The sequence below is a fragment of the Orbicella faveolata genome, unplaced genomic scaffold (assembly GCF_042242905.1).
Source record: "Orbicella faveolata isolate gen_17 unplaced genomic scaffold, um_ofav_v1 contig_25, whole genome shotgun sequence".
Classification (NCBI taxonomy): domain Eukaryota; kingdom Metazoa; phylum Cnidaria; class Anthozoa; order Scleractinia; family Merulinidae; genus Orbicella; species Orbicella faveolata.
This window is the reverse complement of record NW_028301553.1, coordinates 22,643,666-22,669,373: the sequence shown is the minus strand read 5'-3', so window position 1 is coordinate 22,669,373 and position 25,708 is coordinate 22,643,666. Positions and strand designations below refer to the sequence as shown.

The 25,708-nt window shown below is 39.7% G+C and overlaps 5 protein-coding genes across 5 annotated transcripts; 2 read left to right on the top strand and 3 right to left on the bottom strand.

Moving 5' to 3' along the window:
- Nucleotides 1-1,358: 1,358 nt before the first annotated feature.
- Nucleotides 1,359-1,827, bottom strand: LOC149109499 (uncharacterized). Its single transcript, XM_089294443.1, has one exon. The coding sequence runs from the start codon at nt 1,810-1,812 to the stop codon at nt 1,399-1,401; it is 414 nt and encodes a 137-aa protein (XP_089150569.1). The 5' UTR covers nt 1,813-1,827; the 3' UTR covers nt 1,359-1,398.
- Nucleotides 1,828-2,456: 629 nt separating this feature from the next.
- LOC149109498 (uncharacterized) lies at nt 2,457-4,259 on the bottom strand. The gene is made up of 3 exons (XM_089293725.1): nt 4,125-4,259; nt 3,340-3,545; nt 2,457-3,209 (listed from the first exon to the last, which is right to left on the bottom strand). The coding sequence occupies exons 1-3, from the start codon at nt 4,257-4,259 to the stop codon at nt 2,531-2,533; spliced, it is 1,020 nt and encodes a 339-aa protein (XP_089149851.1). The 3' UTR covers nt 2,457-2,530.
- A 5,583-nt stretch (nt 4,260-9,842) lies between these two features.
- On the top strand, nt 9,843-17,078 carry LOC110052692 (uncharacterized). Its single transcript, XM_089293723.1, has 8 exons — nt 9,843-10,188; nt 13,648-13,899; nt 14,478-14,572; nt 15,051-15,121; nt 15,868-16,061; nt 16,440-16,553; nt 16,663-16,681; nt 17,039-17,078. Exons 1-8 carry the CDS (start codon nt 9,843-9,845, stop codon nt 17,076-17,078), a joined length of 1,131 nt encoding a protein of 376 aa, XP_089149849.1.
- Nucleotides 10,321-13,069, bottom strand: LOC149109497 (uncharacterized). The gene is made up of 3 exons (XM_089293724.1): nt 12,756-13,069; nt 11,071-12,064; nt 10,321-10,359 (listed from the first exon to the last, which is right to left on the bottom strand). Exons 1-3 carry the CDS (start codon nt 13,067-13,069, stop codon nt 10,321-10,323), a joined length of 1,347 nt encoding a protein of 448 aa, XP_089149850.1.
- On the top strand, nt 16,446-24,361 carry LOC149109496 (proto-oncogene tyrosine-protein kinase receptor Ret-like). The gene is made up of 12 exons (XM_089294455.1): nt 16,446-16,553; nt 16,663-16,681; nt 17,039-17,069; nt 18,099-18,402; nt 18,886-18,996; nt 19,330-19,520; nt 19,777-19,899; nt 20,477-20,547; nt 20,900-20,940; nt 21,503-21,599; nt 21,974-22,073; nt 23,346-24,361. Exons 4-12 carry the CDS (start codon nt 18,174-18,176, stop codon nt 23,412-23,414), a joined length of 1,032 nt encoding a protein of 343 aa, XP_089150581.1. The 5' UTR covers nt 16,446-16,553; nt 16,663-16,681; nt 17,039-17,069; nt 18,099-18,173; the 3' UTR covers nt 23,415-24,361.
- Nucleotides 24,362-25,708: the final 1,347 nt, after the last annotated feature.

Genomic DNA, 25,708 nt, shown 5'->3' with positions numbered 1-25,708 from the left:
CCGCGCAAAAATTTCAAGGAAAACTGGGAAACAACCGGTGTCACGCAAAATTTACGAAAAAAAATTGAAAAGTTCATAGAAATCTGTAAAAGGAAAAGAAAGCAGGTAAAAGGAAAACTTAAGACTCTTCAGACACAAAGTTTATTAAGAGTCAATGTCAGTAATTTTCAACTGGGGCCGTGCAATAGCGAAAAAACGAAAACTCTGAAAAAAATTCTCACGAAAGCCCTTAGTGAACTACCTCTAAAAATATATTTTTTACCTCGATCCGATAAATATTTTGGACGTACGGAGATAAACTTGGTTTCGCAGCTCTCAGACCAGGTTTTTGGCGTCTGATACCGAACACCGCTGAGACCTCCTTTGATAATCAAAACACATTTTTCACGAAACAGCAAGTAACTAATCAAATAAAGCAGACGATAATACACATTCTGAGTGGTTATTTTCTCACTTTAAATTAAAACTGAATTTTTGACAAATTTTCCAGTATTTACAGTACTTCGAGCGATTTTTCGCTCCGCAAAATTCACAAAATTAAGGGCATAAAATCATTGACTGGTACCTCGCCTTGTGTATCGAGACTTATTCCACGTGAAAGAACACTATTTCTTCTTGCAAAATCCATTTTCAAAACCATGGGCTACTTAAAATAAAATTTTTGAGGTCGAAAAATACACGCAGTACTTTCGTGAAATTTGAGCTCTTCGAGAATGGCATACCGATGTCGAAAGGTGACACAAACATAACGATAATATATTTTCGAAACTCAGCGCTTTAACAATATTTGCTGTCGCTCACAAAGTAATGTTTCCAAGACTATTCTGCTTGATTGCTATAACTTTTAAGGAAAAATTTGAGAGTTTACCGGTTTTATAGAGCACGAGTCGTAACGTGTAAACTGGTCACGATATGTTCATCAAGGTCAAAGCACGCTTAATTAAATCAAATCGGAACATTTCTCATTCCAACATTGCTTTCTAACACTTAAAATGAGAACAGCATCTTCCATACCTTGCATCAGGCTTGAAAAATCTGCTGCCGGATCAGCATTCTCGAAGGTTACAGAATTCAATTCACTGTCAACGGCAAAAATATGCGTTACAGTCTCTGTTACATGAGACCGCTGACAGATACTTTGATTGTGGGCGCGGATTTTTGTTGTTGTTGTTGTTGTTGTTTTTCCCTTTCTACCCGGCCCTAAATATACGATTATTTATAACTTCAACATAACGCACTTGAAATAAATTTTTCAGGAACGGAATGAACGGTACAAGAGATGGAATAATTCCGATATTAACAACATCAGTATGGGTTTGCATGAAAACAAAATATAACAAATGGGACAGGTAATATTATCAGAGGATATTTTACATTCTGATAACATCGCAAGCACTCTTAAAAACAGGACCCGACAAGTTCCGAGATAAAAGTAATGTAAGGCGCTTTTCGCCTTGATTGTTGTTCCTCTATGTCCATGTTGAAGTAGCTACAGAAAAGCCTCAGTTGTGCAACACTGAGCTTGGTCAGCTTGATGCTGCTGTACAAAGAACATATGATCAGCGTGTCAAAGACAATGGGATGCAACAGCTCGCATTGGTGAAGGAAAGCTAAGCGGGCGGAAGAAAAAGCTTCCTGTTCTCGGGCCGCCTGGCTATCGTTATCGTCAATGGAGTCATGCCCTGGCTGAGCGGTAACTGCATGCTTCAATTTTGCAGCAGTACGTGAAAAGTAGCTCTGAATCTGCTGTGCAGTCAAGAACTCTTCCACGTCGAGGCGCCGCTCATCGTTGTTCCTCCTAGCATAGCGCATGTCCCGTGACACCTTCTAAAGGTCGGCTTTATGGCCACTCTCTTGTCCAATCCGGAACTTGTTATCGAGATACTGACGCTGATTCTCGTTAAAACGGGTGGCCTTTTTCGTGCCTTTTAGAGCCCAGCCTTGCACCAAGGGACATTCTGAAGAGACTTCAGTGGTGATCGGGGCAGCTAATGTTAGCTGAATAGTGGAGCCCTCGTGACCTCTCTCAGCGTATGCCAATTTAGCGGTATCTAAAAGGATATACTTCTCTGAAACGAGCCTGCACTTCCCGATGAGCAAATGGCGCTCCAGGTTTTGGTACTTCTGATAGGTGCGTTTGCATCCCTCAACAGGACATGACAACGGCGAGCTTGCATCCGCCCCTTCGCCATCTTCTTCTGCCTCCTCATCCGTGCATGCATGCAGTTTTCAGCAGATTTCAAGTCTGTTTATTTTCATTTATATCCATTGTCATTTCTTTCCTTATTAGGTATTGGTTTTCAATATTGGGTACTAGTCTTCTCGTTTAAATTTATTGTAATGCAGCTAACCGTTTTATACTTCCTGATGATGTATGTAGAAGAATACGAAACGTTAAGTTCCCAAATCAAGGTTTTTTTACCACATGCGTTGTTTTGTAATATTTGTGACCGCAATTTGTTTTTTTTTTATTTTTACTCAAGCTGAAATGGCCGAAGAATAAGAGTTGCTACGATTAGATCTTTTTTGTTCAGTTGTAGTTGTTACCTTGTAATTGAGACCATGATATACTCTTTCCCTCTCCAATGTTGTATGCTTTCCATACGGTGACACAGTCTTCATGGTAGAAGAAGTTGTTCAAGCTACTGATTCCCTCCCAGCGGCCTGTCATCTCCTGTTGTGGCTTCTCGAGGACGTCAGTGACTAAGGTTACACGAACACCATTAATCCGTCCATGACACAGCATGGCTTCTTTAAAGTCGTGCGCTGTCAGCACAGCGTGGCTTTCGTTAATGTATTGTCGCACGTGAGTCTTGATGGTAGCGGCTTTCCTGTCGCAAGGGCCTTTACCTCCTTGAGGGTCACTAAAGTCGATCCTTTTGACATGGATTCCAGTTGCTGTCCCCATTAGACGGCATGCTGATAGCATCGCCACACTGTGGTAGCACCCAGCGTTGTCTTGTCTAAGTGCCGCAAATTTTATATCGGGATGTTCCACTTTCAGTGACCTCAGTGTGTGTTGGAGAACTCGGACAACAGCATCAGCGTCCTGACTGGACTTTTCTAAAATGTGGACAAAGGTCTGCTGCTGCAGTTGACCGGCCAACCTCCGAACTAATACGCTGACATGCCACGAGATACCACTCTTGCCGAACCAGTCAACTGGAGTCTTCCGGTATCTTTGTGGTAGCCACTTCAGCAGCCCAGTCCTGGGTTATTAGTACCGATGACTCATCCAGACTTTCTAGAGCAGTGGTTCTTGCCTTGTCTTGTTGCAAAGACCGAAGTTGGTGCGCTTTCCAAGACTCTATAGCCTGCACTCCATGGCGGAAAGTATACTGCATGTCATCCCGTTCATCTTCCGTCAGTGGGGACTCAGCTACAACATTTCCAATCTCCTTTAGAGCACCCTTAAGCATCTCACACGAAAGGCACCTGTCTTCCTGACAGTGGGCACAATCCGATCGAAAAGCTTGGTCTTTGGGGTCGCTTAGGGCGTAACTGCTACAGTGGTCGGGTGTGGTTGCATGAGTTGAACCATGCACCTGCAGTAAGAGGGTATGTCGGTGTATGGTATTAACAAATTACGTCATCGTCATGGCATCATTCAAAGATCAACGGAAAGCATAAACTTATAATAACGATACATACAAGATAATAATAATAAAAAAGATAACCTCCTTACTGACTGACTGACTGACTGACTGACTGACTGACTGACTGACTGACTGGCTGGCTGGCTGCCTGACCGGCTGAGAAACTAACTTTCAATAAACCCTACATTTCTTAGATTTTGAATATTTTGGAAGTTGCTTTCCATCACATACCCCTCTCCCTCTGCACCACAAGCGGAATCCCTGCCCGTTGTGTTCAAGGCAGGGTTAAACGCATATGTACATGTCTATCATGGTAATGACTGCGCATATTTTTCTGCGCTTAATTATCTCATCGCTCAAATTCTTCCTCAAAATACATACAAATATCTACACACTTTCGAAATATTTTTTCTAAAAGTTTGGACAGGGACTATGAGGTTATAATATCGCCCTCCTCCATACCTTATAATCGCCTGTGATGTACTGCTTTGCTTCCTTCAGCACCTTCTGCAAGCGGCTTACTCATACCCTGTCGTCATTACTCAGCTTTAGTACCATTTCAATCACTTCGTCGAAAGCCTTCCCGCCGTCTGCCGCTATGTAATCGAGCCCGTGAAGTGATTTTCGTACCGTTGCAGCACAAGAGGACAAGACACGCAGCATGGTTGATCTGCTGAACGTCGTAAAGTTGACTTCCCTACAGTACTGAGTATACTGTGCCACAATTTTGCTCTAAAAAAACATTCTATCCCACTGCAATGTTTCAAATTAGGGTTATGATTACTTCTCTTAGGTGTATCGGTACATGATTAACTCCGCCTCCCTCCCCCAATCCCCTTACACTTGAACAGAAAGCCTGCCAAGTTCACATTTCCAAAGAGTTACGTTAATGCATACCTGCCCTGGCGAGAAGTCCTGCCTCAGTCTTTACGTTTGAATCCGCAAAACCAGCACCAAAAGACCTCCGGTGAATTCTTATGTGCTTGTCACATTTTGCGATTGAGATACATTGAGAGCTGCCTGGGTTTTCTGCGCTAGCTCCGCATTGTCCGCCAACTTGAGCAGCGTATTCACACAGTGCCATTCAACACATATACTTAAACCACGATATCCCGATAAAACACGATACCCCAATATTTCTCTTGTTGAAAGTCAATACGAATTCAGAACAACAACAACAGCAACTAACACAGCGTAACAGACGACTCTGTAGCACTCTGAATTCACAGTGACGCGGGTATTTTTCGATATCATAATCCCAATAAGGTAAAGTAAAAGGGGTTCAAAATGAGAGCACATTTAATCCAGTAAATATCTCAATAAATGAGATGATGTTCTAACCCCAAGTTTGCACAGTGAAGGATTATCTTTGTCACCATATAAGGAAACGTTTCGTTTCTCTCCGCCCACCCGCGCCAAACCTACAGTTTTTTTTTCCTCGAAAAATTAATTATAACTACAACAGTAACGTCGTCTTCATGCACCTTTTAAAGTGGTAGCGGCTCGTGTCAAAATTTATACTTTTTCAAAATATTTCTTTAATTTCCTTGGCTTGATCGACCTTATATTTCTTTGACCAGCGGTCTCCTTGTGAATTGTAACGCAATCAACTGTAATCCGTTGCTTTGAATTCGTCGGAGGTGTGGTTTACGACTTTTAAGTCCAGGATTTCTTCAATGTCCAGAAAGTCCGTCGAAAGGTATGAAGAGCCATCCATTTCAAGTTATTACTGTGTGTGTTAGTGAGCAATTTCTGTCTGGAAAATGTTTCAATTTGATTTGATAACGAGTGCCTCACCTTCAACCCTTGACAAACATGACGTGACCCGTGTACACTTAGGAACGCGAGATCAAAATAAACGGCCAAATTCTTTAATTTTTCCTCAAAAGAGATGGCAAATCACGTAAAATAGTCTTGTAAACATTACTTTGTGAGTGACAGCAAATATTGTTAAAGCGCTGAGTTTCGAAAATATATTATCGTTATGTTTGTGTCACCTTTCGACATTGTTACGCCACTATCAAAGAGCTCAAATTTCTCGAAAGTACTTCGTGTATTTTTCGACCTCAGTAATTTTATTTTAAGTAGCTCACGGTTTTGACAATGGATTCTGCAAGAAGAAATAGTGCTCTTTCACGTGGAATAAGTCTCGATACACAAGGCGAGGTACCAGTCAATGATTTTAGGCCCTTAATTTTGTGAATTTTTGGGAGCGAAAAATCGCTCGAATTATTGTAAATACTGGAAAATTTGTCAAAAATTCAGTTTTAATTTAAACTGAGAAAATAACCACTCAAAATGTGTATTATCGTCTGCTTTATTTGATTAGTTACTTGCTGTTTCGTGGAAAAGGTGTTTTGATTTTCAAAGGAGGTCTTAGCGGTGTTCGGTATCAGACGCCTAAAATCTGGTCTGAGAGCTGCGAAACCAAGTTTATCTCCGTACGTCCAAAATATTTATCGGATCGAGGTAAAATATATATTTTTAGAAGTAGTTTACTAAGGGCTTTCGTGAGAATTTTTTTCAGAGTTTTCGTTTTTTCGCTATTGCACGGCCACAGTTGAAAATTACTGACATTGACTCTTAAGTTACCGGTATTCTGTTGATTTACCATTTTGTTTTGAGCTTTACCAAAAAAGTTTACAAGTCTTAAAACCCGTGTCATGCTACGAGCCGACGGCGTAGTATATTTTTATTTCATACGATCATACGATGCGTGACGCCGGAAACGGACGACAAACGATGTGTAAAAGAAGGAAAAATGGGAGAAGAAAAAGACAATTGCAGTGATTCGGCTTCGCTCAGACGAGCTGGAAATATTTTGGCAAGGACTGTGGGGTTTCCATCCGGATCCTTGATTTGTCTGAAGCACAGGAACGAGATGAATCGAAACGACAAACGACGTTCATGTCCATCGGCATGGGGGCATAGCTGGCCAAAATACCGATCCCAAACCGCCTGTAGCTGGTCTTTGACCAGGTGGGAAAATCTTTTCTAAACTACAAACCTGAGAAAAACTGGTGCACTAAATGCAAAGTCGTACTTCTTTGATATTTGACCTACGTGCTATGACCAATTGACACTTCTCAAATCAAGGTATCCGCTAACCTGTACCACGTGACCATATCGCGGGCTCAAGTTTATAGCTCATCGAGGTTACGTGTTTTTTTGAAGTTGACCGCTGACCAAGTGCTGGTTTTCCGATTGAATCGCGGGCTCATGTCAGGTTAACTTGTTGAAAGCAGGGCAGGCCGGGTTGTTTGGGAGCCGGTTAACGCTAATCTAGGGTTAAAAGTTAACCGAATAATAATTTTTTAATAACTTTTTCTTCTATACAAATGTTTTTCGCTGCTTCTGTTTTGTGTATTTTGTGATTATTGAAACTCAAAACAGAAGGCCAAACATTATACAGAAAATCTCACCGCAAAGTCACAAAACTCAGATCAAAATTCTTCCTTATCCTGGGTTAGCTTAATCGGGTTCTGAACAACCCGGCCCAGGAGCTACGTTTTTAGGCTGGCCTAAATCTATATATCACATTTAAGTATAATTTCTAGAGGTGAATATAAGAACTGGACATTCTGATTGGTCGAAAGGTCATCATATGACGCTTTATTCACCCCGCTAGAGCTTGGCTACTAAGCTCTCCCTCTTTGCCATCTCGGCAAGTAAATATGGCGGACAGTTGCTGAATGAAGTTTTCATTTATTCGAAAGACATCACTCGAAGTCCAGGATATTTGAAAGGATGGAGAATTTTCAAAATACTGCTTTCGCCCTTGGACCAAAAATCTTTTCAAGAACTCGTATTCAAGGCCAATCTCGTTCCCAGAGTCTTCGTTCCCCTTGACCAGCGGTCGAAAAACGAGTGCTCTGGGAGCAACCGTTTCAGGCATGCGTCATAGATGCAGACTGCGCAGTGAAACCGGATAGGCAGAATCACCAGAATTCGGTTATTTCAAAATGGTTGCTCCCAGAGCTCTCGTTTTCCGACCGCTGGTTAAGGGAACGAAGACTCTGGGAACGAGATTGATTCAAGTATCGTAAACACAGTGGTTGCGTTGATCGGCAGCAGGTCAGATCGATTGACCGAAATGTATTTTTCTTCAAACTAAAGCTACTCATTTTAAGGCGACGATGACATCTGTGAATGAAGTCAGCAACGACAAAACAAAGGTACCGGATGAATTTATTTTTCGTAGTGTTTCGCTCGTTTGTTTTACTGTCGAACTCGATGAATACATTGATTGACAATCGATGTACATGTAAGCTTATTATTAAAACTACGGCTGCATACGTGTATGCACACGAACAATTGCGTCTGTGTTTTTATCTACCGTGAACTCAACATTGTCGATGATACGTTTGCACTACAGTCTGACCTGGATTCTCTAGAAAACTGGACAAAGAGTTGGCAAGTTAAGTTCAACTCTGAGAAATGCGAAGTAATGAGAATAACGCATAAGCAGGACAAAAGTACACATCCTTATTACCTGTCAAATAAAGAATTAAGATTTGTTGACTCATATAAAGACCTAGGTGTTAACATGTCAAGAGATTTATCCTGGTCGAATCACGTGGACGTAATTGTGAACAAAGCAAACAAAGTGCTGGGCTTGTTAAAGCGTACAGTTGGCAGTAAGAACAAAGAAATTTTCTCTATGCTTTACAAGTCATTGGTGAGACCGATCCTAGAATATGCATGTCCTGTATGGTCACCGCACCTAGTCAAAGATCTACTAGCTATTGAAAAAGTACAACGAAGAGCATCAAGAATTGCTCTTGGGCAAAAACCCCGTGAGATGCCATACGAAGAACGATGCAAATTACTAAATTGGAACTCACTTCAGCATCGACGAGAGTACCTGTCCTTAGTAGAATGTTATAAAACAGTGTTCGGATTAAATGGTTTAGACTTCAACGATTATTTTGAGTGTTGTAGAAGCAAAAGTACTAGAGCTAACCATCCATTTAAGATCCAAACGAAATCAGCAAGAATTAACGCCTTCAAGTATTCCTTCTTTGTTAGAATTATTAAGGAATGGAATAATTTGCCAAACCACTTGTTCGGACACGACATCAACGACATTAATGCAAACAGGTTCAAATCAAGCCTTAAAAAGTGGATGAATATTCATTAATTATATGCCACAGTACCTAATATCATAGATATCATAGATATTTTAGATTTTAAATTTTGGACTGTTAATTACTTACATAATAGATATTTCAAATCTTTAAATTTTAGATTGTCAATTCTTTACTTAGCAGATATTTCAAATTTTTAAATTTTAAATTGTTAATTATTTACGTAATAGATATTTTAAAATTTTAAATTTTAGATTGTAATTTTAGTTAGGGGACCTAAATAGGGATAACCTCATGGTCCTCCTTTTCAAATACTCTTTGTACTCTGTATTTGAATAAAGTAGTATTATTATGTTGTAGTCCGTTATTTTGTAGTCCTTGATATTCACCTCTGAAATTTATACTAAAACAATTATTCGCCTTAGGCTCACTGAACATTGGTGAATATTCACTTCGCCTTTGGCGAATAATTGTTAAATAGTAAGAGGTCAAACTTTACATACGTTTTATTATTTTTTTTTAATGAGGGGTCAGAAGTGATGCATATCCTGCATATAAATACACTATTATTTATTTACATTAATTCCGTACACTAAACACTCCAAACTATTGCTTGGGTTTCTTACTTGTGATTTTTTTTAGGGGCAAGAAGGCCTCCGTGATCTATGTCACATACGTCTAGCAAGAAAACTAACGAGACGGGTTGGACTCCGCTTATTCGAACTCGGTTATTCCTAACCATCTACCTTTTTTCACTGGTTTTTGTTTCCCTTGACCTAAAATTAAGCCTGTCTATTTCGAGGTCCATTGGTCGAGATGAAAGGTTGACATCATCAAAACATCATGCAACCCTTTTCACATTTTCACAGAGTCGAAACGCTACAATCTGGTGTTTTGATTACACTGTAGTCTTGCGCGCAGTATAACTGACCTCGTCCCTGGATGCTCTCCTCTGGCGCCAAGTCGATAAAAAGCTACATTTCCTGCTCTTATGTTGATTATGTAATTACGAAATTATTGTTTTTCTTATGTTTAATGGTGACTCATTGCTCTTGGTTATGGGCCTTCTTCTTTGAACTATTTTCGCTTTTGGTTAGTTTATATAAGCAAAATGAAAGTGCACTTACTGTTAAACTTCAAATTAATAAAACTGAACTACATGAAATTTCTACAGGATGGCATAAGTTACGTGTACATAAGTGACACATTTTTCTCTTTGAATTTAGACTATCGTCCAATAGACGCAAATCTGAGGACTTCTTTGAGCGACAGGTCAGTTGTAGTGAATACATCCTTCAGCATCACTTGCAGCTCAAAGGCCAACCCACCTGCAAAGTATCGACTCTACAAAGATCAGGACAATTTTGTTAATGACACAACTGGCAGTGACGTCTCGGTGATCGCAACGTCTTTCAATGAAAGAGTGAAGCAGGTGAACTATCGTTGCATTCCGTTCAATGACTTTGGTGATGGACCTGCAGAAGTTATAACTGTTACAGTGTTATGTAAGTACACAACATAATTGCTATCCTCTTTCTGTCGTTGACTACCGTCACTCAACAACCTTCCTATAATCCTGGGTATTACTGGATGATTTATTTCCTCACAAGATTTCTCCTTATAATATCTTAAAGAAATCAATGTTGTTGAATTAACCAGTGAGCGCTGTCGTAGTTCTGACAAAACAAACATAACACCTTTATAATTACAAATATCTTACTAATACATTGCACGCCTTGTTAATGAATTTCCTAATAGTCTTCATTTCTGTAAAGTTCTAAAAGAAAAATTACACTTTACTTTTGTGTTTGAGATACACAGAACAACTCTGGCATTTTCCCAATAGGACTACACTACTGCCTATTTAAACTAAGAAAACATAACTCCATTTAATAGAAATACTTTACGTCGAGGAAAAAGTTTTTGTTATATATCGTGGTAGATGCAATAATAAAGTGTATTATCGTTTGTCTCACGATGTAGTCACTTGAGATGTAGACCGCTACGTTTCGACTGCTTACTGCTAGTCTTCTTCAGGCGATAAGGTCGACTCATTGCACGGTATCATTTATATCACAAAGGTCGGCTGTGATTGGTGCATTTCGATCCTCCTATTGTTCCATTGTTCTGGCGAGTAGCTGTTCCCTCAGTGGTCCGCTGTTGTACCGTTCTCCTGTTGTTGTGTTTTTTGATCGTGGGCATCCATGCTTCAGGAACTTCAATTCCACTATCCCTGTTGATGTTATTAGGGTGAAGTCTTATGTGAATAGCTTCCTTGACCTTACGTGTGTACCAGTGAGGATCTCGATCAATAAACTTGAACTCATTCCAGATAGGATAGTGGCCGGTCTCGTGGGTGTGTTCAGAAACGGCGGAGGTCTGAGTACGGGCGAGTCGTATATCCTGTCGTGTTCTTTGATCCTCTCCTGCATAGATCTCCCTGTTTCCCCGATGTAGACTTTGCCGCACTCACAGGGAATCCTGTAGACAACACCTTGTTTAGCCGGGTTGACGGTGTCCTTTGGTCGCACTAAGTGTGACCGAAGCGTCGTGTCGGACTTAAAGACGGTGCGAATGCCTTGTTGTTCTAGGCAGCGGCGGAGAGACTCCGAAACTCCTTGGACATAAGGTAAAACGGCGGTGGATTTAAATTCCGCGACGGGCTCTCTTCTTGGGGTTGTTCGTGCCTTTGTGATCTTCTGTACAAAAGAGGAGGGATATCCGTTAGAAACAACTACAGATGACAGATGTTTTTTCTTTTTTTTTTCTCCAGCGATTACTGATGGTTTGGTCACGAGACGTTTAGCCCGGTCGCACAGACACTTCACAATACGGCGCCTTACTGACTGAGGGTGGTGTGAATCATACACTAGGTACTGATCAGTATGTGTTGGTTTCCTGTAGACGCTGGTGGTAAGGCGGCCATCAGGTTCTCTACAAACTGACGTGTCGAGAATGGCGATCTTGCTGTTATTTTCGATCTCCGTGATGAAACGGATTGATCGTTGTTGACTGTTTAGGTGTTGCAGGAAGTCGGCAACTCTATCCCGATCCAGGATGTTGAAAGTATCATTTACGTAGCGTTTCCAGATCTTAGGCTTGCAAGGTGTTGACTCTATTGCTGGTTCTTGCAATATCTCCATGTAGAGCATATAGAGATTAGCAATAACCGTGGATACAGGGCTCCCTATGGCTGCGCCGTCTCGTTGTTCGTAAATCGATCCGTTGTACTGGAAGTACGTAGATCTTAATACAAAATCCAAGAGGTCCGCGATTTGAACTGGTGTAAGTGTCGTGCGGTCAGCAGGCCTTCGTCGTTCTCCATTTTTTGTAGCGCGGCTTGTACAGCGCCCTCGATCGGTACGTTGGTAAACAGTGATTCTAGCTCGAAAGACACCATGATCTCGTGGTCTTGGATCTCTTCACTGGCGATGATGGGGGCGAAGTCAGTTGAGTTTTTCACTGTGAAGTTCGAGTTACCTGCAAGAGGAGATAATAAGTTAACCAAGAAAGCAGACAGGTCGTATGCAAAGGTATTGACACACGACACAATTGGCCTAAGCAGTGTGGCGGTCTTATGGATCTTCGGCAAACCATAGATCCTAGGTGGTTGAACCGCCTGTGATATGTGTCCATTCCGTTTCAGAGTTAGCAGCTTCTCAGATTCCGGGTCAAGCGGTCTGTCGGATCTTTGTTGAGCAGCTGGTATGGTCCGGAATCAATTAACGCTGACATTTTTGCGTGGTATGCGTCAGCGTCCAGGATTACGCTGGCGCGACATTTATCAGCTGGAAGGACCATGATGGAGTTGTCCTCTTTTAGGCTTTTAAGAGCCTCCTGCTGTTCCTTCGTGATGTTGGGCGTGGGTGGTTGTGCCTGTTGAAGGATGGTGTTGACAGATCTCCTGACTGTGTCTGCTCGCTCTGCATCCAGTGGCCTGACTGCTGACTCAATCTTGGCGATGATCTCGGTGGCTGGGACGCTTGTAGGAGTCACGGCGAAATTTAGACCTTTCTTCAGTAAGGACACCTCAGCTTCGTTAAGGGTCCTGGATGACAGGTTGATAACCCACCTCGTTTTGTCAACAAAAGTTGTAGCAGAAACGGAAAACTGTTTCTCCAGCAAAATTTTCTCAAAATTGCGCTGTTGACGGTCTTTGGTGGTATTAAAGAGTCGCTGGATAGTGGATTTAACCTCGTCGAGTACCTCTGCAGCGTCATCCGCAGAAAGAGTAGATGTTATGCTCTGTGCTGTTGATTCGGGTTCTTTCTTCGTATCTCCCTTAGCTCTCTGCGTCAGTCTGATTCTTTCCCTCGGGAATCTCATGGATGCTAGTTCGGCCGCCAGTTCCCACCAGAGGCGCACACAGAGTCGCTGAGCAAGCATCCATGCGATTTATTGATTGAGATCCTCACTGGTACACACGTAGGGTCAAGGAAGCTATTCACATAAGACTTCACCCTAATAACATCAACAGGGATAGTGGAATTGAAATTCCTGAGCATGGACGCCCACGATCAAAAAACACAACAACAGGAGAACGGTACAACAGCGGACCACTGAGGGAACAGCTACTCGCCAGAACAATGGAACAATAGGAGGATCGAAATGCACCAATCACAGCCGACCTTTGTGATATAAATGATACCGTGCAATGAGTCGACCTTATCGCCTGAAGAAGACTAGCAGTAAGCAGTCGAAACGTCGCGATCTACATCTCAAGTGACTACATCGTGAGACAAACGATAATGCTCTTTATCATTTAAAATAGTTTGTTTATCAGATTATGGATCTTTAATCTCAAGGATCGAGTTACAGTATATTTTTGCTTTCGAGTTGCACAGACCAAAACAAGACTCTTGCAATTTCCAGTGAGATTACACTACTACCTAACAAATATATCGAAATACATTAACATTGATTAATGAATGATGTCTTTTAAGGTTAATGTTATCTTTTTGAAGATGCACCTGATGCAACAACCCTCACAACAGTTCCTAGTAACACTACATTACTTCATGACGGTATAATGACTTTGAATTGCAAAACAGACGCCAGTCCTGGAGCTGAGTATCATTTCTACTTTAATGGCAAGTTTGTTGGTAACAGTGCTTCAGGTGTGTTTAATGTCACAGTTGAAGCCGACGGAGTGTACACTTGTGTTCCTGTAAACACAGTTGGCACAGGAGGCAATGCTACTGTCAGCGTCACTGTTGGTAAGCTAGCATTTATGTAATACAATAAAAATTATCTTTTCTTTGATTAGGGTTCGACGACAACTTGGAACACTTTTATATTTTAGGCATGTTAAAGAGGAAAGTTGAAGCACGTAAAGAGGAACGATGAGGCCTTTCATATTTGCCCAATATCTTCTAAAGCTTTGCGGAATGGACACTCTTTAAGTGTTCTTGTGAACTCTATGGCTTTAAGTTACAACTTCGATCGCAACTTTGATGCGTCAAGCAGCACTTCTTACTCTTTACATATCTCGTAAACTGAGAAACCGTTCCTTTTATTATTCGATATGTATTGTAACTGGTTTTGTTTTTAAAAGCAAAACAACTAATGGCGATGTTCAAAGCTTATGCGGCCGAGTGCACTGTATTCTACACTATTCTTAGAATTCTGTTCATTAGTCGGTCCTCCCCGTCATCCATCTGTGACCATTTGTTTCTTCCTTCTTTCCCTCCCACCCTGTCTAGTTCCTTGCTTTCTTCTCTCTTTTTTCAGCGATGGAACGGTTTAGTTCTGTTGAATACTTTAACGTGATCTTAGCACTTCTTTTTCCGTTTAGTTGTGGGAGCTAAAACCATTCTAATAAAGTTAACCGTTACAAACAAGGGCTGTGACGATAACCCTTCAGACACCTGCGAACAGATAGGTGAAATGGTAAGTAAAATGTAAATCTCTTTTACTCACCAATAAACTGCTACATAGAGTTTCTTATCAGATTTTCAAATTAGCTGCTACTTCGTTAGATATGGAATTTTTACTTAGGCCTCCAGCTTAAATTCGAACTTTCTTGCAGCCATTTCTTTTTGCTTCAACTAACTGATCATATACCTAAAACGTGTCTGCACTATACCGTCATGATTCGATTTAGCGTCCTCTATTGAATATAAAGCGACCCCTACTAATTCGCCCCATTATGGAAGTGACTTTAGAGAAATTTAACAATTATTGGACAAGGTTAAGCAGAATATCGTGATTTGGCAAATAATTGAAAAGTAATTGTAAGGCTGTAAAAGTCGTAAATATCTCACAGTGTAAGATGAATGGAGTGCTGTGTACGTCCAAATCCGCCATAGTTCTGAAATAATAAAACTATATGCCTTTCTGTTAGTGTCAAATGTGCTTATGTTATTAGGTCAATGGACAGATCAAACGTGAAGGTGCTCTTGAAAAAATATTCAAAACTGTAGAAGTCAAAAACTGCAAGTATGAAATCTTCCTTTTTATGTCATTTTTGTTAACCGTTAAGGGTTAAATGAGGATTGTACCTTGAAAATTGCTAAAAGAGGGAAATAAAATGCGGTAAATGGAGGAGGGGAAGCACAGGAAGCCACCAACGTTTCGGTTTATCGCAGTTAAAGTTTATTTCTTAAGGAAATTTGATAGCTAACAGTTACTGATTAATATTGATTGAAGTGATTTCCAATCACGATTTTCATTGATTGGTCATTAGTTCCTCTGTTTTCAGATGTAAGTTATAACAGATTAATAGCAGATCATTTGGATTACCAGCATAACATAAATTGGAAATTACTTATTGTCATTGTTCAGTTATATGATAGGGAACGTTTTTTGTAAGGAATACGAAAGTTTTTTTGTTTTTGGACTAGCGGAATGTCTTTTTTATCTTTTTTTAAACGCATAGCTGTTATTTTGTTTTATCAACATCAAGTTATTAAAGGATAATCACCGCAGCAAGTTTGTGAACCTGACATTCACTCGTTATCTCTTTGTCAGAGCAAGGACGATGGGCTAACGCTAGAATAGTTGGTTTCACTTTCACACTATGGCAGTAAATTAACCTTTATCAACTTCAAGTTCATAGACACCTGTGTTTCTCTTGCCGAGGACGCAGCTCAACAGATTCTTTAGAATGTATTACCTTTGTGCATTGAAATTGTCTAAAACATATTCAAAGCAATGTAACTTGATAGCTTCATTTCTGTTATTAGGTGTGGCAGCGTGACTGCTTATTTATCCTTGGATTTCACTCAAAGTGTAAACATCCTCGACGTTCTCTCTGTTCTGAAAATAGCAGCAGAGGGCGACGGTTTTGGTGACTTCCAAATTGATCCAGAATCCATACAAGCAATTACTGATGAACAGCTTCCTACCGATTCTCCAATCAGTACACAACAACCAACAAGTACGCGAAAGAGCTATTTTTTTTTTGTCAATATTTTGCTTTTCAGCAGCTCATATTCTCTGCTGCCGTTTGACAGGAAGTATGAGCCATGCTACTGGTCATTGTTCTTTGGGGCAGCTTTTATTCGCAGTGTGTTTGGAAAGAATTCTTACCCTTGGACGAACATACACAACACTCGTTGCAAGACAGATTTCTGAGAGTAAAGTATTTTATTTTTTATATCCTTTACTGAGCAGGAGTGTAAAATCTCTCTGTTTTTAAGTGATCTTGTCCAAACTGTACCATGTTGTGAATCAAATGCATCTCAGCGAAGCTCATTTATGATTCAGTCTATATGATGTTGTTTTTGAAATGGACTTTCTCTTTCCTTTTTCATAGGCGATAAAAAATGCGAATGCTCTTGTAAAGATGTCTTGTTTGGAGCTATAATTGGAATTCTTGTTCTTATAATAATTCTCCTCATTATCTACGTGGTGTGGCTGCACAAGAAAGGTAATAAAGTAATTTCTTTTTTGAGGAGCTGTTTTATTTATTACAGGTTTGTGTGTCTCCTCATTAAATGCTTAGAATACATGTAACAGTCTCTTCTTTTGTTCCTTAGGTGCAGCAGGAACAAAACGGTAAGACTGTGTACCCTTTTATTTACGATATAACGGCACATCCCTAATTAATAAACCTCTCACTTTAGTCGTGAAAGAGTACCTGGTAAAACCTTTTTGTAATATGTTAGTGACTTTTGGAACTGGATTGATCCCAGTCCAGTCATTCCTAATCAAATAATACTAAACAATAATTATAATTGTTTCTGTTTATCCAGACTTTTGTGTAAACAAACCGTATGCCGGCCTTTATTCTGGAGATGATTATTACGAGACTAAAAGGTTATTGGTTTTTGACTGAAAGAATATGACATCAGGTATCCGATTATGGAAACTTAGCCAAATTGACTTTCGGTGTTATCTTTCTTACATTTTCAGGCAATATGAAGACAACAGAGGAGTATATGATGTAAGATAATCTATTTGTTGTTTCAGGGTTACTAGTTTTTTTCGTTTTACTTTATTGCACAAGTTTGTTTTACATTCACAACTAATTACATCTAGAAATACTTCACACCATTCTCGCAGCAGGAGGACAGCATAATAAAACGTAATACTGGGGAATTTCAGGCACTTTAAGAGTCAGGTTCAGACTTCGTCTCTTTGATGTACAAGCAAATTGATTTCTTCCTACGATTTTCTTTATAATAGTACGCTGGACTGTTCTGGATCAACGTTTTAAGACAAAAAATTAAAACAAGCAAAGTGATGCAAATAATTCTGTGAGTGTCTTAAACTTTATTAAATTCCACACATGTAAATTTATTTTCATATCGATCACACATGGAAGACTTGAGAGAATCTAAATTTGCGGAATGAATAACAAAAGTACGGAAAATTGTGCGATTTCTGAGAAAAAAAAATAGTCATAGTTTACATTGACATGGTAGTGTTAGATCAGTGTTATTGTGCGAAGAACATCGTTGCGTGTTTGTGGAATTTTTTCATGAATTAGACGAGATGTTATGAAGAAGGAGCGATATCCATCTAAACAGCACTATAATCCTACAATACATCAGCGGTTTAGAGAAACAAACATTTACGTTGTGATGCTACTACTGAAGGTCACAAGGTAGACCAAAGAAAGTTATTTCAAGCTGCCAAGCAAGAAATTGTGAGAAAATGGCAAGCTCCTGGTAGCTGAGCTCCGAGAAATGTCAGAAAACTTTCCTAAAATCAAAAATAGCGCTGTTTGAGGTTCTCGGCCGATCACGCTTTAACACAGTGATATCTTGTGCAATTGTGGCTTGTGCGAAGCACGAGCTAAAGGCAGCCAAAATTGTGAAAACCTCGACGGGCGGTAATCTCTTCTCCCCTCCCCTTTGTACATCCAAGGGTTAAGATCAAACTATCTGTAAAATGTCCTTGTACTCAATACCACTATATATGAAGTTGTCTAGGTAGTTGAAAACAATATTCATCATCTCTTGTTCATCAGAATGAAATAGCATTGAGTGAAGTTGAGCCAAGTAGTCCTGTTTCCACTAACTCCACCCAGCCTCGCTCAGAATACATGGACTTAACAGAAGCAACGACAGACAACTCCAAAGAACAACATGTTGTTCAAAGTGCTGATTACGCGCCTCTTCATCCATCAACACGTTCTTGGGAAGTTGCAAGGCAACACGTCACTATAGAAAAGACAATTGGTAAAGGTGCTTTTGGTCAGGTTTCCAAGGGAACGGCAATGGGACTTCGAGGCAGGCCTGGAAAGACGACAGTTGCTGTTAAAATGCTTAAATGTAAATTTTGTTCTGCTGTTACTTCCAAGTCCCCCTAAACTAGAAAATTCTTCATTTATTTCCAAGTTTCCTATATTTCAGCTGACCGACATTTTCAACCTACGTTCAAGTCGGTGTCTTAATGGTTTGCTGGTGCTTAGTACTCGTCAACCGTTTCAACAAATATTTGCTGAACACCAGTGATCCGGCAATCTTTCACTGAAAACACTGTACAGTTACCTACTTACAGTTATCGTTTCTTTGAAATTCATTTAAATCTACCAATGTTTGTTAGTTTGGTGTTTGTTGTTGCTGTAGTCATTGTTGCTGTTGTTGTTGGAGTGTCAGTAATAAAACATACAAGAGTTTTTGAGACGCAATAATGACGTTCATATCGTCGATTAAAAATCGTCACACCGGATAACATGGCGAGTGCTTGTTACAACTATGGAACACAGCTATAGTGTATACTTTTGGCCTAATTCATTTTTTTTCCTTTTGCAGTCAATTCTCCCGAATCAGACAGGAGAGATTTGCTGAGAGAACTTGACACAATGAAGCAGCTCAAACCACATCCTCATGTCATCAAACTACTGGGACGTGTCACAGAAACTGGTGAAGTGTTGAATTTAAATTGAAATAGCCATATCGTGCACGTGAATTAGAGATTGACGGTATGTTCTGTCAAAGAACACCATTCATTAGATTTTACACTAGATAAATTCACCTACTATCGTTTATGCGCTGTATTTCTGTTGAATTTCAGTTTATATAATGTTTTACATTAAGCATCATTATTTCGTCGTGGATTTATACTACTCGAACAGTTTTGTTTATTGTCATGTGTAAAGAATCTAGCACGACGAAGTTAAGATAAAAGTGCCTTTTCGAGGTCAACAGGAACTGAGTCCAAGGTTTGGAAGATTTATTTCTAAATGTATTCCCTAGAGCCACTACTGGTGTTGATCGAGTATGTACCTTATGGAGACCTGCTGGGATACCTGAGAAAGAGCCGTGGACTGAATGACACTTATTACAAAGACCCGGATATCAAACCACAAACAAGTCTGACGTCACAACAGCTGATGAAGTTTGCTTGGCAAATCGCTGATGGCATGAGTTACCTGTCTTCAAAATCTGTAAGTTAGATATTTTCTACAATTTTTTAGCAGCACTTTCCAGCATTAGGGGAAAAATCTGTTCACAACAGGAATTGTGGAATTATGAAAAGAACGAAACGACTTTTTCAAGGTGGAATTTCAACTGCAAGAGATAAGTTATTGACAGGTTACAAGAATGCCAGATTTTCTTACGTAATTTATACGTTATTTATTTGTGTTTGCTTATACGTCTGATTTTCAGAATTTTTGAATGATTTGATATCCTTTATAACAGATTATCCACCGAGACCTGGCAGCTCGAAATGTGTTGGTTGGTGAAAGAGAAACGTGTAAAGTAACAGACTTTGGAATGGCTAGAGATGTTCAGCAGGAGAACACTTATGAAAGAAAGACAAAGGTAAGGAAATAAAGAATGATAAAATATAAATAATGAAATAGCTCCTTGATCAGATATCTGAACCTTCAACAGTGCCACACTTTATGTGCATTACATCGTTACCTCTTGTCTATTCCTAATGTTAAAGTGTAAACCACGAATATTCCTTGCAAATCGTCTGCTAGGCAAAGAATGTTTGTCCCATTACGCAGCGCACTTCTTGCCAAAATAATGATAAGGTTTTCACTTTTTGATCTTGTGGAGACTGTCGGTCCAAGTCCGAATCTGTCAGGAGTCTTTATTGCCTTCTTTTTTTTTTTTACTAAACCGGCAAAATGAAGACCGAAAATGAAGAGAAGGAAAGGCTTAAAATTTGATCTACGGTTAGTATGATACCCAGACCTCCTAGGTCGGCCAATTCGTTTAAAACATATAGTTATTGGATAAGGTACGAATGTTGCTGTTACACTACTAGACCATTGACCGAGAGAAAATTATACGCGCATGTAGACAAGAAATCTGTCTGCACACACCCTATGCGTGCGCAAAATTGACCTAAATCACATTGAATCGTTTCATGAAATTCATTAATCTTTAGGGCCGTCTTCCAGTCAAATGGACTGCTTATGAAGCGCTGTTGTATGGAACGTACACCACCAAAAGTGATGTGTAAGTAAATTCGGTGACGCCTCGTTATCGCTATGTTTGTCATTACGTTTATATAAAAAGTTGATGGTTGAAATACTATTTTGGCTACTAGAATAAAATGTTTCTTTAACGATAGAACTACGTTCATTGTCCTAGGTGGTCTTCTTTATCCTCTGATAAATTGCTCTCGTCTGTATCCTCCAGTTACTTACAGATCAAGTCTGGTTACAGGCTACTTAGTGAGCAGAAGGTCAAGCAAGCAATTTTTGACATCCGCTGGCGCTGCTTTTGTTTTTCAAATGTTTGTGTTAAAGAAATAGGTCATCAAATGTTATTTTAACGTTCATTAATCATTTATTTCATTTTGCAACAGGTGGAGTTATGGAGTTGTCCTTTACGAGATTTTCACGATAGGTACATTAGACATCTTATGTAGAAAATATCCTCGACCGGTAGTTTTGTGAAAAATATTAGAGAAGAACTCTGTTTTCTTTGCCATGAACTGAATTATTACTGCAACACAAAAAGATGTTAACGAGAAAAAGAAAGCAGCGAAAACGAGAGTTGTAATCGTGCTTATGCAGCTGTCTTAACTTCTCCTTTTCTGCATGTTCACAATTCATTGCATGGAGGAAGGAATACACACGAGGCGATAGCTGAGTGTCTCACTGATATCCTAACCACATTTCGACGTCTTCTGTGAACAATTACTGAACAGACACACGGCAATATGGAATGAATCTATAGAGAAACAAAAACTGGTTATGACGCCATCTGTAGCAGACGTCTGTGTTCCAATTGATCATAGACTAAGTAAGAAACAGGCAAATTTCGAACGTAATTTGACTGATTATGTAATACCCTGTTTAAGTTGAGGTTCCTTCAAACGCTGTCGAATGTCCTTGTGCTTTTATCAGTAGACTCCAGACGTTGCTGCTGTGTTTTTTTTTGTTTGTTTTTTTGTTTTTGATTTCAGGTGGATCACCGTATCCACGAATGAATGGCAAAAGAATTGCAAGCCTGCTTCAGGAAGGATACCGAATGCCTAAACCACAACACGTGGATGATAAATTGTAAGTTTTGCGCTTGGAGAGATTAAACTGGCAATGATTACCCTTTTACTGGCGTCTGTGACATCTATGGAAGCGATGGATCATTATAAAAAAAGAGGCAAAGTGCGCGAAGCAAAATAAATTAAGAATATGTCAAAAATCGAAGTAAAAGCTCTTGCATGACATAACGATTGTTTAATCCTTCCCGCGCTCGGCTCAAAAATGTAATGGTCAGTCTCTGAAATTTCACGTCAACTTCGAACGAAGTAGTTGTAGATGGATTAATGGCACTCTACACGCTTAAACTGATTCAGTAGCAGTGGTAATTGATATTTTGGAGACAATTTTCATGAGAAAAAATAATTTCATCCATTTTAAGTTCTTGTTTATCCTAGGCATGAGATAATGTTGAAATGCTGGCAAAATGGCCCGGATGCAAGACCAACATTCACTGATTTGAAAACCCAGCTGAAAGATATGGAGAACCAACACAGGGTAAGACAAGTAGAAAGCACCTATTGAACGATTACCTTTATGTTTTTCATCAAGAAAGGTTAGAGTTACTAACGGGAAGTTAAATGAACAAACATTTTTGGTGTGCCATCGAACAGGGTAGAGTCACTGACCCCAAAACCTCGTTAAGTTATGTGTCGTCGAGTATGGCAATCGCCGCTTTAATGTTTACTAGCTGACGTTTCCGTTAACCACTAATATAACGGTCCTTCTTAAAAACGGTAAAGGTTCATTCAGCGTTTGGTTGATTGAAAGTTTCTCTAAACATACAAAATTGTGGTATAGGATTAGAGTTTGAGTTCAATGAGGATGAGCAAACGCAGTTTCTAGGCGATACTTCAATTACTTCTTATCAATAGGCGTTCTCGTGTCTCGAGAGGCAATCTGTCGAAAAAGGAAATAACACGTGCTTTCGACATTGCTGGTCCTAGAAGTATACATGTAAGAGTCTAGTTAATCATCCTTAGAGTTCTGGAGACTGTTGGTGGCGAAGGTAGCTGCTTGAGAAAGTTTTCCTCGCGGGCATTATGATCGATCTATCTATTTTTATGCTGCCTTTCCTTTTCGGTACAAGAGGAGGAGGACTGGAGAAAACTGTGAACAAACTTTCTTCCTGGAATAAATTCTTACCCAACAAGGAAGACAAATATGACGACTAAACTACAGTTGTATAGCCATCTAGCCCTGCTCCAGGCTCTCGGTCAACGGGTGGCCGGGGACGATCGAAAAAGCAGGGGAGCTGTTCAAAGGGTGGGCAGCGCTGTCCTCCTGATAAGTCACTACCCAGTGAACAGTCTACTAGTTGTAATTTGTTTTGCCAATACCTATCCAGAGGATAGCGATTTATCCAGTGGATAGCGTTTTTCACCCTTTGAAAAACTGGGCCCAGTTCTGCAAGCTCAGTAAGGAATCCAGGACTTTCAGATTTTTTTATCGACTCTGCTAAGAATCGGGACACTGTATGGTTTCCATAAACCTGTATGGCACACAGGAGATGAATCGCTTTGATTTTCCTGATGTAAAGATGTCATAACCGTCCCTTGAAAGAGAGTCATCCGTGTTCGTTTACGTGATTTCTATGTCATACGCATGAGCAGGAACCACAGTCATTTGCTGAATTTTTTGTTAGCCATTGTTGAACAACATGGCCTGTTGTATTTAGAGAGTTGTGGTGTTCAACCTTTTGATGATTGTGTACCGTTCATGTGATAATTTTTACGCTTAATCACCAGAGGTATTTTCTCCTCTCCGTAGCGGCTGATCAATATGAAAATGTACGATGACAGGCAGTTATATGCAAACGTCGAGGACTTGGTGGTGTGAACGGGCGAAGATAAATAACTTTGTTTTTGTTCAGTAGTGTTTTAATGGAAAATACCCTTTCCAGTAGTATTAATGCCACTAATTAAGCTAAGATGTTAACATGAGTGTTTCGTTAGTTTACCCCTTTACTCCGAAGCGAGGCGCCATAACATCGTTATTTGTACGTCATAAAATTACTGTAACATGCCCTGTCAAATTTCACACAAAAAGGAGAGATAGTGTATGTTGAAAAGTGTCTCAGTTGATAAAGGCAAACAAATTCCGCTGGAGTTATGCATTTTTTTTTCAACAAAAATGAAACGAATACAGGGACGGATCTAGGGGGGGGGGGTGCAGGGGGTGCGCACCGACCTCCCTGAGATGACGTGCTGCTTTAAAATTTGTTTAACTCACCAGTCAGTTACGCTATTCCTTAGTGGTTCACCCCCTCCTAAGAAAGATCCTGGATCCGCCCCTGCAATAGACAGGCAACGTGAATGAGGAAATAAAAGAAGCAAAAATTAGACAAAGTACAAGCAAGGTTTTAAGGGGATTTCTAGTCTTTGTTGTTACTAGAAACGATAGCTGTTTATATAAAGAACTTAGTTTTTTTAAATGTAATTGTATTTAGTTTCTTAGAATGTCAGTCCATTTTAATTCCTAATGTTATCGCACGTCATCCCGTTAGTCAAGCTCTATGTTTGTTCTTTAAAAGAAGTATTTTCAATGTTCAGAAGGAATTTGCCACACGTTGGATTAAAGCTTAGCATTTTTTACATTTCTATTTTTTAAATTGCTACTGTTGATAAACAGTATAAAGACTAATTGTCTGTGTTAGTTTTCAGCAATCTTTACTTTTGTAAACAAGTAATAAAACAATTCCAAACAAATCGTGTTCTTTAATACTTTCAAGCGAGGCTTCTTGTGTATAATACATGGTAGGATAAATTAAACAAAAATCGTTCAAACTGCGTATCGTACATGTACTGGCGACAGAACCCAACACGAGAGATAGTTTCGTGAACTTTAATTCGCGATTATATGACGTAATTCCATCGAAATAGAACTCACAAAGGATTTTCTTTCAAACTTTACCTGTCGGCTGCTTATTTCAAGAGAACTTAAATTTTGAAATAAATAAGGGGGTCCCGGTATTCGTTTAAGAGCATGAGGACCTTCAATAAGCCCCAAAATTCTTTAAATTGTCTGCTTTGAGAAACGTTTATATTGAACTATGCACTTAACGCTTTGTGAGAACAGAAAAAAAGGGAGAAAGTTAAGTGAGAAAACATTAATGGATGTATTGCATCAATATTAAGAAGCAATTACATATGCGTTTTATGATAAAGGCACCCATACATAGCCGACAGTCATTCAATATGTCCCTTGCTCGCAGTGTTCTTGAGAGCACACATTATCTTTTCCGAAAACTAGCAAATTTCTCATACTTTTTTTTCAGCGATAGTTTTTTACCCTGCAATAGAAATTGGTCTATATTCACTGTATAGAAAGAAGGTGATCATTGCATTCAATCTAAATAATAATAATAAAAAAAAATCGTTGGGTCCCGGAACTCGTTTCCGCGAAAAAAAAAAAAACATGATTTGTCTCTTGCAAGCAAGGCCGTTTAGCAAAAGCCACCATTTTGTCTATGTTGTTTATATGCACGCGCTCGTGAGCGCGCGCTAATGACGCGAACTAAATCGTACGTAGTAGGGATGCGCAATGCAATTTTGAAGAATAACATTAACGGGTGGACCATTAGGCTCGATTTCCAGCCGTTTTGGAAGTCCGGTTGTTTCTCCTTCCCCCAATGAACGGCTGGATCACTGGTCCATAGCGCTTGTCCGTGACATGACATTCGCTTTTTAAGCAAGTTACAATGCGGGCGCCATGCGGGCAGCGCGGGAACAAAAATGGCGGAGTTTGTTACCACGCAAAAAATTAAACCTGTTTGCAAAGATGTGTTCTATGTGGAAATGTTTTGGATAATTGAAGGGTGAGCATAAAACTAAAACAGAAACTTGCTTCAAAGCTACAAGAAATCGTAGCCAGCAAGAATCTCGACTTTGCAACGATTGTCACAAATCACTGTGTGCTAGTTCCTATCCCGATTTTAGTGATCCGACCAGAAAGTGAACGAAATTGCGTGTCATATTCGGGTAAACACACGCCGGTAATAAAACTCGTCTCCTATAGCTCATGGTTTAGTTCTAGGCCTACGTTTTTGAAATGATCGAAAATTGCTATTACAAATAATCAACATTCAAAATCAGTTTGATCTACAAGTAAAAATCGCCCTAAAATAACCTTCT